This window comes from Telopea speciosissima, chromosome 10 (assembly GCF_018873765.1).
Source record: "Telopea speciosissima isolate NSW1024214 ecotype Mountain lineage chromosome 10, Tspe_v1, whole genome shotgun sequence".
Lineage (NCBI taxonomy): Eukaryota > Viridiplantae > Streptophyta > Magnoliopsida > Proteales > Proteaceae > Telopea > Telopea speciosissima.
Window position 1 is genome coordinate 41502219 of NC_057925.1, and position 13109 is coordinate 41515327.

Sequence of the window (13109 nt, forward strand, 5' to 3'; positions counted from 1 at the left end):
GGATTGTGCATTCCACTGCACCTTCTATTGCTCAAGCATTTTGTGGATCGACTCAGCCACAGACATATGGAAAGACCTACATGAATGATTTTCACAGAAGAATGTTCCACGGATCTTTGAGATTCGCAGAGCTATCTCCAATCAAGTTCAAGGCACCGACTCCATAGCTGCATATTTTACCAAAATCAAGGGATTTCGTGATGAGCTCCTTTCATAACGAGTTCTACCATCTTGTACTTCTTGTGCTATCACCTCTTTGCAGACGTTTTACACAGAAGATTATCTCATGGATTTTTCACAAGGGTTGAACGAATCTTATGCAGCCATTCGTAGCCAACTATTGCTCATGGACCCTTTGCCCTCTGTCAATAAGGCATATTCCTTGCTCCTACAGGAAGAACGCCAATGTTCAATCCCTAATGCCATTTTGCCTACTCCTGCTGCCATGGCTACCACACGTTCCACTTCTTCATCCTCCAAGCCCATCTACCACTGTTCACATTGTGGTAAAGATGGTCATTCCGATTCACGCTGCTTCAAGAAACATGGTTACCCCGATTGGTGGAAAGACCGGACTGGTTCTGAACGATTCAGCCAGACCAATGTTGCAAGGCCGGCTCGATCACCATCTTTAGTGGCTGCTGCTACTATAGATTCCACTACTGATTCGGCTCCCACTCTCACAGCTGCACAGCTTCAACAACTTTTGTCCCTCATTCCGTCGGGTAACCATCCTCTAGTAAACATGGCAGGTAACACAAATGATTTACATTCCTCTTACTACTTGAATATTGGATTCTGGGGCTACCCATCATATTACTTTTGATTCCAGCTTATTTACCACATTTCATGCCCATCATTCTTGCTCACCAATTTCTTTACCAAACGGTTCCCAAGTACCTGTATCTCATATAGGAGCTATTTCATTGACATTTGAAATTGTTTCAGATCATGTTCTGCTTGTCCCATCTTTCCGATATAATCTTCTATCAATTAGCAAATTAACAGCTACTCTGAAATTTCTCATCACCTTTACTTCTGATTCTTGTGTGTTTCAGGAACCGAAAACGAAGAGGACTTTAGCGACGGGTAAAGGCATGGTGGACTTTATATCCTTGAATTTACTCGGGCTAGTCCATTTGTTTCTGCAGTTTCTAAAGGGGCACACTTTGACCTATGGCACTAGCGCTTGGGACACCCTGGCTCATTTTCCCAATCCCATTTGAATAACATTGATTCTAAAATTTCTATTTCAAAGAAGTGCATCTGCACAGTTTGTCCATTACCAAACAATCACGGACTCCATTTTCTTTAAGTTCAATTACTAGTACACTTTGTTTTGATTTAATTCATGTTGACATATGGGGCCCCTATAGAACTAAAACCTTATATGGTGCACATTATTTTCTCACAATTGTTGATGATTTTTCCCAGAGTACTTGGTTGTTTTTAATGATTTAAAAAACTGAGGTTAACCAATTATTACCCAATTTCTTTGCAATGATCAAAACTCAGTTCAATATTTCTATCAAATGCATTAAATCTGATAATGCACTGAAATTTTTCAACACCAATACCCATGCGTTTTTCCAACAATTAGGTGTTATATAACAATCAAGTTGTATCCATACCCCTCAACAAAACGGGGTCGTCGAACAAAAGCACCGGCATCTTCTCAATGTTACTCGGGCTTTGCGTTTTCAATCCAATCTACCATTGGAATTTTGGGGGGAATGTGTCCTTACAGCCACCTATTTAATTAACCGACTTCCCACTCGGGTCCTAAATGGGAAAACACCCTTTGAAATCCTTTACAAGAAGGTACCTCATTTTGACCATTTCCGGGTCTTTAGATGCCTTGTTTTTGGGAGAAATCCTACTGTTCATCATAAATTCGATAAGCGTGCATCCCCAGGTGTTTTTATTGGGTACCCCCATGGCCAAAAAGGCTATCGTGTACTAGATCTCATTACTAAAAAGATATATGTGAGCCATGATGTTATTTTCCATGAAACTATTTTCCCTTATACCTTATTGTCAAATCCCATACCCAATGGCACCCCGTTCTACCACTACCCTAACCCGAAACATTTACTGATCCCCTTTCTCAATCTACACTACCAAACGAGCACCTTGCAACACCATCCAACGACCTTGACACTCCCATAGCCACATTACCAACAGAAACCCTTACTACACCATCCACAGAACTTGATACCCAACCATCATCACCACTACCCGATTCCCTTGCCACACCACCATCACTGGTACAACACCCCAACCCTAACATAAAGCCCCAACGCAATCGGCAATGCCCGGGTTATCTCAAGGATTACAAATGTTCTCTTCCCACATCGCTAATGTCTTCTTCAATTTCAGGTTCAGTAACACCCTACCCCATTAGTTCTTTTCTCCAATATAACCGTTTCAAAAATCCTCATTTGGCCTTTCTTTCATCTATTGTTTCTCAAAGTGAACCTTATAATTTCTCTAAGGCTATGAAATTTGCAGAGTAGCATACAACTGTGCAGGCTGAAATAGATGCTTTGAATACCAACAAAACATGGTCTCTTGTTCCCCTTCCACCAGGGAAGAAACCCATTAGATCAAAATGGGTCTACAAAATCAAACGGAAATTAGATGGCACTATTGAGAGCTATAAAGCGTGCCTTGTGGCAAAGGAATACACACAACTTAAAGGAATTGATTATCATGATACCTTTGCCCCTGTAGCAAAGTTGGTCACTGTCCGTGTTTTACTTGCCCATTGCAACTACTAAAGGGTGGCCTCTACTTCAAATGGATGTTAATAACGCCTTCCTCCATGGCGATCTTGATGAAGAGGTATACATGATGCCCCCCCTAGATATCGTAGAAAGGGAGAGACTCTGGTTTGTCGTCTCCACAAGTCCCTATATAGCCTAAACAGGCGTCTCGCCAATGGTTTTATAAATTCTCAGAATCATTATGTGTTTATGGGTTTGTTCACTCAACGGCAGATCATTCTTTATTCATCTTACGAAGGGATGGGCAAACAATATTTGTTTTATTGTATGTTGATGATATTGTGATCACAGGATCAAGCTCCTCGTTGATCAAACAGGTGCAAAACATGCTACCTCAAAATTTCAAAATCAAGGATCTTGGTACATTGAAATACTTTTTGGGCATTGAAGTTGCTTGATCCAAAAAGAGACTTTTCTTATGTCAGCACAAGTATATGCTTGACATACTTCAAGATAGCGGCTATACAGGTATACAACCTACAAACACCCCTATGGAACTCAATCTCAAGCTCACAGCCGACAGTGGTGACTTATTAGATGATCCTTCAACTTATCGCCGCCTAATGGGCCGTTTGATTTATCTCAGAGTGACACGACCCGATATTGTTCAGGCTGTCAATATTCTTAGTCAATTCATGCATCAACCAAGGAAAACTCATCTTGATGCTGCTCACCGCTTGCTTCGATACTTGAAGACTACTCCAGGGCAAGGCATTTATTTCCAAGCTGAGTTGAACCTTCAGCTACGTGCATACTGTGATTCAGACTGGGCAAGTTGTCCAATGACTCGCCGATCCACCACTGAATATTGTATATTTTTTGGATCCAGCTTAGTCTCTTGGAAGACTAAGAAACAACACACGATTTCTCGTTCTTCAGCTGAAGCCGAATATCGTGCAATGGCCAATGTCACTTGTGAATTAACATGGTTGACATCCCTACTTTAGGACATTGGTCTGCAACATTCTCTTCCTATTCCACTTCATTGTGACAATCAAGCAGCCGTCCACGTTTCAGCAAATCCAGTGTTTCACGAACGAACAAAGCATATCAAAATCGATTGTCACCTTGTTCGAGAAAAATTACAAGCTGGTTTAATACAACCAACAAAGATTGCCACAGGATAACAAATAGCAGATATATTCACAAAGGCCCTTGGTCAAGATCAATTCCGGTTTCTAGCATCCAAGTTGGGTGTTGAAAATCTACACGCTCCAACTTGAGGGGGAGTCTTATCTATGCCAACGCATGCCATCAATTCAGCCTTATCCTTGTAGTTATTTTTGGAATGTATGAGTGTACAACATTTGAATTTTGAATTGTACAGTTACATTGTATTAACCTAGGGAATCATATCCCTCAGATTAAGGAGGCAATCATGCCACCAGATCCTTATCATTTTATGTATAAATACCCTACTATCTCTCAATGGAAAGTAAGCTAATTTAGCCCAAAATATTCATGTTACCAAATTAACATATATTTAATGAAAAATCGTTCAGAGTTATTCTCTATTATTTGTGCCTGTGTTTTTTAAGTTCATAATCAATTTGGGGTGTGTGTGAACATTTTGCATAGTGCCAATGCCAAAGAGTATTATTCTGCCCCTTTTTCTGCATTTATGGTTCAGCGTGGTATTATCCATCAGTCTTCTTCATCTGACACACCCCAACAGAATGGTGTGGACTGAACGGAAGAATAGGCATTTAATGGAGGTTACTTGTTCTCTGCTGTTTGAGATGCAAGTTTCTAAGTTTTTCTGGGTTGATGCTATTTTGACAGAATGTTATCTTATTAATCGCATGCCATCTTCCATCTTAAAGGGTGGCATTCCTCATTCGTTGTTGTTTCCTACTAAACCACTATTTCGCTTACCACCTCGCATATTTGGATGTGTTTGTTTTGTTCGTAATCATCGAATAGGTCTGTTCAAGCTAGATCCTAAGGCAATTAAATGCATCTTTCTTGATCACTCTTGTACTCAAAAGGGTTATCGATGTTATTCTCCTGTTGCACAAATATTTTGTCACAGGTGATGTGTCTTTCTTTGAATCCACTCCATATCATGCTGAACCAGTCGATGCAACCGAGTTAGATGATGATTTTCCCATTTAGATTCTTCAGTCTCCATTGTCATAGGGTTTTGCTCCAGCTGCTCCTTGTCAACGCCCTCCTGTTACCCAGGTTTACAGCCGCCAACCGAAGGTCACTGCTGCCCCTACTGTACTTGCGGACTCTATCACATCTTCCACCGCAAGTCCTCATGAAAATCGTCCTCCAGCTAACCCAGTTGTTTTTTACCTTGATCTTCCTATTGCTAGGCGAAAAGGTACTCGTTGCTGTACTCAACATTCTATTTCTAATTATGTTTCATATTCTGGTTTGTCCTCCCGTTTCCATTCTTTTTTGTCTACTGTTGATGTCCATCCCTTACCTAAGTCTGTGACTACAGCATTATCTAGCCCCGCTTGGAGGACAGCTATGGAAGAAGAGTTGTCGACCTTAGATGTGAATCAGACTTGGGAACTTGTTCCGCTGGCCCCAGGGAAGACTGCTATTGGTTGCAGATGGGTATATGTTGTGAAGGTTAACCCCGCTGGCTCTCTTGCTCGTTTGAAAGCACGACTAGTGGCGAAGGGGTATGCACAGGTGTATGGTGTTAATTATTTGGATACCTTTTCTCCGATTTCCAAGCTTGCTTCTGTGCATATTCTGATCTCTCTTGTTGATACTGGTCATTGGCCCTTGTTTCAGTTGGATTTCAAAAATGCCTTCTTGCATGATACTTTGCAAAAAGAGGTGTATATGGAACAACCTCCGAGGTTTGTTGCTCAGGGGGAGTCTGGTCTGGTTTGTAGATTGAAAAAGTCCTTATATGGACTAAAACAGTTTCCTCGAGTGTGGTTTGGGCGTTTTACTGAAGTTGTTCTGGAGTTTGGTTTGTCTAGATGTGGTGGTAATCATTCTTTCTTCTATAGGCAATCAACTGTAGGGAGGATTTTTATGATAATTTATGTTGATGGTATTATCATTAATGGTGATGATTCAGCAAGTACTGTGGATTTGAAGTCATATCTACAGCAAAAATTTCAAACTAAAGATTTGGGCAAGTTGAAGTACTTTCTGGGAATTGAAGCAGTTCAATCAGAAGGGAGTGTTTCTTTCGCAGAGGAATTGTGTTTTGGACTTATTTACTGAAACGGGCATGCTTGGGTCTAAGCCTATTGACTCTCTTATGGATCACAATGTGAAACTTACTGCTAAAGGGGGAGATGTTCTTGATTATCCGGAGAGGTATAGAAGACTGGTGGGTAAGTTGAACTATTTAACAGTTACCTAACCAGATATTGCTTTTCCTGTTAGCGTGATGAGCCAATTTCTTTCTTCTCCTCGGACTTCTCATTGGGATGTAGTTATTCGTATCTATGATATCTTAAAAAGGCTCCAAGTAGAGGAGTGGTTTATCGAGATCATGGTCACAACCGAGTTGAAGGATTTTCGGATGCTGATTGGGCAGGATCTCCAACTGATAGGAGATCGACTACAAGGTACTACACATTTGTTGGAGGAAACCTTGTTTCTTGGAAAAGCAAGAAACAGAGTATAGTAGCCCACTCTAGTGTTGAATCAGAATATAGAGCTATGGCACACTTGACATGTGAGTTGATGTGGATACAACAATTGTTATCTGAGTTGGGTTTTAAAATTTCAGTTCCCATGCAACTATGGTGTGATAATCAGGTAGCAATTCATATTGCTTCCAATCCTGTATTTCATGAGAGGACAAAGCATATTGAGGTGGACTGTCATTTTGTTCATGAGAACTGAGAAGATGCAGAATAGGTTAATTCTTTCAAGTCATGTTAGAACCGGAGAGCAGCTGGCAGATGTGTTTACGAAGCATTTGGGTAGTGGGTGGATTGATTATATTTGTAACAAGCTGGGCATGATAGATATATATGCTCCAGCTTGAGGGGGAGTGTTAGATATTAGTATGTGGGCCGATAGTGGCTCTCAGGATTAGCGTCTGGCTCTAATACTGAGAGCCTTCTTAGTCTCAAGTTATGTACGGGGGTCTTTTACTGTTTTGCCCCTAACTCTATATTTATCTTGTACATCTCATTCTCTATGAAATCAATTAGACTGCTCACGGTTATGTGAGTTCTTCTTCTCTTCCTTTCATTCTCTAATTTCGCAGGTTACAATTATTTCTGATCCAAGCAGTGGATCCCTATTAAACTTTGAAGGTGGATTGTTAATACTTGAAGGCCATCTCGATAAAAGGTTTGAGTCTGGCCAGACTCTTCGATCTCATCCAAGTACAGTTCTTCTCACTCCATGTGATACCCTGTTTAGGGTAAGGTTTCAGACTTTTACAAATTAAATTCCTCACAATCGACTCAGCACATTATTGTGAAATTTTGGGATCTTATTCCCCTTCCAAATACATTTTTCCATCCATTTTTTTAGTTCAATCTGACCTGTTGAGATTTTGAGTTTTAAACCGTATTTCTGGTCTTTTTTGAGTGCCGGTTATGATTCAACTAATGCTGCTACTATTTTTCTGCAGTGTTTTTTATCAATTGCTCTAATGGCTGATCCTAAACCACTAACGGACAATGTCCAAGTCCAGATTACTACTATTAAACTCTTCGGTGTTTCCAACTACCTCTTATGGCCCAGGCAAGGTACTAAAACTCGGAACTCGGTACCAACTCGGTCCCTTGAAAAACCGAGTCGAGTCGAGATCTCGCCGAGTTGGTGCATTTTTTTTTCTTCGACTCGAAGCCTCAACTCGGTGGATTTTAGACCTAGTTTGGGTTTGAAACTTGGTATTCAGCCTATTTTAGGCCATTTAAACACAATGGCACTATCAGATTTTGCAAAAACAAAGTCCAAATAGGAGTTATGTACCGGTCAAACTTAATTTGGTGTGCACGAATACTGTCAAAATTGCTCTGAATGAAAATATTTTCTTAGACATCTAAACAAATGAATATTTTACCGCACTTTTGGTTTTTAGCAATGTTTTACCATATTAAGATTTATGGAATTTTTAGATTTGAGAAAAAACCCAGCATTAGAAAGTTGAAAATTGCACCTACCGCCGAAAATCCAGTTTTTGTTCTTGAACTGGGGGGTTGACTTTTTTTCCTTTTGGAATTTGATTTTTTAACTATTTTTATTGGATTCAAATAGGGGGGTATTTGCATTTGTCGTAGTTCCTGGCCTAAATAAGTGTCTGTATACCAAGATTTTCCACCAAGATCTCGAGATCTAGCACTCATATAAAGGAGTTTGGGTCGAGATTCTCGAGATCTCGAGAACTCGGCGAGATCTCGGTCGAGTTGTTGTACTTTTGCAACTCATATGCCAACTCGTCTCGGTTTCTCAAAAAACCAGGAAACTCGCCGAGATCTCGCGAGCTCTCGAACTATGGGCCCAGGCAGTACAGGCATACATACTTGCCAAAGGAAAACTGAAGTACATTACTGATGATCCTCCTACTACTAATCCAAAAGATCCTACCACATTCACAGCTTATGATGAGTGGATGCGTGAGAACTCTACTATCAAAATATGGTTATGGAATAGTATTGAACCTGCTATTGCAGTATTGCATCCAATGTGATGTTTTATACTCTTGCTAAAGATGCCTGGGAACATAGTTATCAAGGCATCGCCATGGCGTCCAAGCTCCTTGGTCGCCTTGGACTCCTTGGGCGCCATGGCAGACGCCTTGCCGCCATGGTGGTGTCGCCTTGATTTTTTTACCCTCTAAAACGCCATGGCCGCCTTCCCGCCTTGATAGCTATGCCTGAGAAGGACCTTATCAAGTGTCGATGGGTATATACTATTAAAGTACAATCCTAATGGATCTATTGAGCGACTTCAGACAAAATTGGTTGCTAAAGGATATAGTCAAACTTATGATGTGGATTATTTTGAAACCTTCATGCCTGTCACCCGTTTAAATTTTGTTCACGTGCTTATCTCTCTAGCTGTCAACTGAGATTGGCCCTTGTATTAGATGGATATTAAAAATGTTTTTCTCATTGGTGATCTTCAAGAGGAGGTTTATATGGAGCAACCTCCAGGGTATGTTGCTCAGGGGGAGAATTCCGCCAAAGTGTGCAAACTTCATAAGGCCATCTATGGATTGAAACAATCTTCAAGAGCATGGTTTGATAATTCGGTTCCATAGTCACTCATTGTGGGTTCTCACAGTGTTATTTTGATCATTCAGTCTTTGTTTGTCACCATAATTCAAAATTGGTTGTGTTGGTTGCTTATGTGAATGATATTATTATATCAGGCAACGATGTGTCTGGTATTGCCCAAGTTAAAACCTGTCTTCATCAACATTTTCAGATGAAAGACTTAGGTTCTCTCAAGTGATTTCTAGGTATTGAGGTTTTGTGGAGCAAGAAAAGAATTAGTCTATCACAAAGAAAATATGTGCTAGACCTTTTTGTCTGAGACTGGAATGCTTGCTTCTAAACCGGTTGATACTCCCATGGATCCTCATCAAAAGTTTGGTTTAGTGAGAGTGAAGATTTTGAAGATATGCACTGGTATAGAAGATGGGTTGGAAAACTTATTTATCTCATTGTTACGCGACCAAATATATCTTTTGTTGTTGGGGTCATCAGTTAATTTATGCAATCACCAAAGAAGATTCACTAGGATGCGGATTGTCGTATATTACGAAACCTAAAAGGAGCTCCAGGTAAAGGGCTTATTTATCGACCTAATCGGAGCATTGATCTGGTTGGGTTTTCTGATGTTAATTGGGCTGGTGATAGGCGATCTGCTACTAGTTATTGTACCTTTGTGGGTGGTAATTTAGTCACCTGGAAAAACAAGAAACAAACTTCTGTGACTAGATCTAGTGCTGAGGCTGAGTATCGGACAATGACTCATACCACAGCTGAGTTAATGTGGTTAAAATCATTGTTTCAAGAGTTGGGGTTTCCAATTACTCAAACTATGAACATGTTTTGTGATAATCAAATTGTTATTAATATTGCAAGCAATCTAGTGTTTCATGATAGGACCAAGCATATTGAAGTTGATTGTCATTTTGTGAGAGACGATATGAAAAAGTTGATTTCTACTCCATTTGTTTCGTCTAGTAATCAGCTCGGTGATATGTTTACCAAACCACTGTTTGGTCCTACTTTTCGAAAAGGTTGTTCTAAGCTGGGCCTGGGTGATTTGTATCCTCCAGCTTGAGGGGGAGTGTTAATTATGTACCATGGAGTATATTGTGTAACTCGATAGTAGGGAGATTCCCACTAATCAAGATTTATATTTAATGTTCCTATTATGATTACGATTAGTCATTAAGTAGGTTTCCTAGTTATGTCATTGTTTATTTCTAATTCTGATTCCTAGTAGGATTAGGAATCTATCTATGTACTCCTTATTATAAATAAAGTCTTTGGGGGGAACTGCAAGGTATCGAGTTCTGTTCCTAAGCAGTTCCCCTTTACCTCCCATCTCTTCTCTTCTCTTCTCTTCTTACATTCTCTGGTTCTACAAGTTCAATTGTGATAAAGATTATGTATGTATTTTTTGTCCTGGATTTTTAAATAAAAAATGTTTAAGAATTTTTACCATTTGCATATTTCCAAGTTCTGTTCCTAAGAATTTTGACCATATGCATTTTTCTGAATTTAAATTTTGACCATATGCATTTTTCTGAATTTTTTAAAGTATTATTTAACTCTAGACCCGTTTAACACCTGTACATATCCATATCTGTTTTTTGCCGTCCCCATATTTACTAATCATAGCAACAAGTATGACTGAATAAAAATTAACTGGCGAAAAGGATCCATATAGTTGACTCCATTTAGTTGGGATAAGGCTGAGAGAGAGAAGAGAAGAAAAATCTGAAAGAAAAGAAAAAGAACATAAGGAATAGAACATTCTTATTTTGGGAGGTTGGGGAGAAAGTACTGACCCACTATTATCTTTATCGAAATACTGAAACGCTTTGTATAGATGCTCATCCCGTTCTAGCCTGTGTCTATGCATTGTAGCGGTGATGAATTCAAGGTAGTCGATTGTACCATTTCCATCAACATCAGTCTGAAATGTAGAGGACATTAGTCAAGGAATGATGGCTGAGATAAAGAAGATAACCAAAGTGATGGGAGCTGAAGATTTATTTTATCTTACAGCTTCCATTAGTTGCCGAACTTCAGCTTCCGATAGCTTTGATCCAAGTCGAGCCAACCCTGCCTTCAATTCTTCGTAAGTGATTGTACCACTGTTGTCCGTGTCCATGTTCGCAAACATTTCCTTCAGCCCTTTAATTTCTTCTTCAGAAAGATTTTCCGCAATCACCTAGAAAAGGTTCTAAGTCATCAAGATTTCAGAAATAATTTCAAATTCAGACCATTTTGTTAATGAGTAATGCATATTTATATCATTCAAAAACCTATGAAACATATTCTGGAACATATGTCTCTTTGCCAACTTGGTATCTCAGAAAAACCTGGACGTATGATGATCCAAATATCTCGTAGTGCAAAAGGATAACTTTTTATACACAAATCAGTGTATGGGACATTGAACTGGAACAAAAGGACGGGAAAATGCAACAAAGCATCCTCCTTCACTGTGCCATACATTTGGAGTTTATACCCACAGCTTTTATAAGCTTCAAAAGAAAATAATAGATTTATAATATGATCATGCAATCATGTTAATTTCCACCCAAGAGATCTCATTTGCAGGATCATCAGAGATGCATGCTACATGCTTGTCAGAGCAAAGAGGGTGTCTGCTATTAAAATCCTTTTGATTCAGAATAGACAAAAATGCTCTAATGCCCATGCAACCAAGTGTCACATGAAGTTAGTCTTGCCTCTTCCTCTTCCTTTATTGTTTTTTTGTAAATGGAATTCCCTGAACATAGATTAATAACTAACCTTCAGTGCAAGCTTCTTGAGCTTGTTCATCGCCCTGAATTGCTTCATCCTAGAGAGAACTGCACTGTCTATTGGTTTGTCTGATGCTTCGCCATCTTCTCTCAGCCATGAGTGCTCTGGATCATTATTTTATTGAAATGGATTAGGACATGAGCATCATAGTTCTATGTAAAATTAACTGCAATGTTACCCACAGAATGTGAATGTATCATGCCAAACTGGCTTATGAATCTAAGGATTTGCTGACACATTAAGTTGTTGCGATAATCACACTTCCTTGAACTGTCAGAGAGCAGGTGGGCTTTTTCCTTGTATTATTTTTTTGCTTGCAGCCATATTTTTATAGTATATAATATATAAGGTTTTTGGGAAGCAATATAAACCTTACAGAATTTAACTTACAATAAGTAATGCCACTAAAAATATGATACCTATACTTAAATCAAAAATAACTTTGATAAAGTAGATTTTATAGTCCAGTTTAGCAGTTGACAAATTACAATGCCTTTTAAGGTGCTTAAATAACAATAACTGCTAAGATGTATAACTCCTGATAAAACCTAATTAATATCCTGACAAACATTCATACCAAGAATATCAACTAAAAATAAAATAAATTAATAGTCCCCATAATAAGATAAAACAATAAAGTTAATCAAGAGAGGAAAATACCAAGAATTTGTGCTGAAGAAATCCGCTTTTTTGGATCTTGTGTTAGCATCTTTCTGACCAGATCTTTGGCACTGCTTGATATTGATGGCCAAGGGTCACTTAGAAAGTCTATATCTCCTTTTAATATCTCATCAAATATTCCCTTCTCCGTTTCTGCAATATTCAAGCATTACAGCTAAATAAATCCAACACATTCCAATTTCCACCCGAAAATAAAAAGGATCCTCTATACTACAAGAGAGAGTGCTAATGTTTTAGCATGAAGAAGAGATCGTTTCATTACTTTACCAGCCCAGAAAGGAGGAACACCACTGAGTAGAATATATAAGATAACTCCTGCGCTCCAAATATCGATTTCCTTCCCATAGTTACGCCGTAGGACTTCAGGAGCAACATAGTAAGCACTCCCAACCATGTCTCGGTACATCTTGCCTAGCACATTCATAGGAGGTCCTTCAACGTCAAACTTATGCAATTGGAGAGAAATAGTTATTGCTTTAAAGAAACATTTAGGAAAACCACACAAATCCATAAGATAGGGAGGGCAGATTGGCAGAACCAAATAGAAGACAAAGATTAGTGAGAATTAATATGCCAAACAACCTTTTTTATCAAGGACACTACCTTACAATGGATTTAAAACACAAGTACACTTCATCATTGGCAAAAGAAGGGGAAAATTGAACAATTAAACTCCTTTAGTAAATTG

The 13109-nt window shown here is 39.1% G+C and overlaps 1 protein-coding gene across 1 annotated transcript in view; it reads right to left on the bottom strand.

Annotated features, from left to right (window-relative positions):
- LOC122642758 (calcium-dependent protein kinase 2-like) overlaps positions 1-13109 on the bottom strand; it is a 31301-nt gene that overhangs the window by 14709 nt on the left and 3483 nt on the right. The window contains exons 3-7 of the mRNA XM_043836337.1: positions 12689-12832; positions 12401-12553; positions 11729-11844; positions 10974-11141; positions 10756-10883 (exon numbers count right to left, since the gene is read on the bottom strand). Of these exons, the coding sequence (XP_043692272.1) occupies positions 10756-10883; positions 10974-11141; positions 11729-11844; positions 12401-12553; positions 12689-12832 (709 nt within the window). The remainder of the gene's footprint in view (positions 1-10755; positions 10884-10973; positions 11142-11728; positions 11845-12400; positions 12554-12688; positions 12833-13109) is intronic.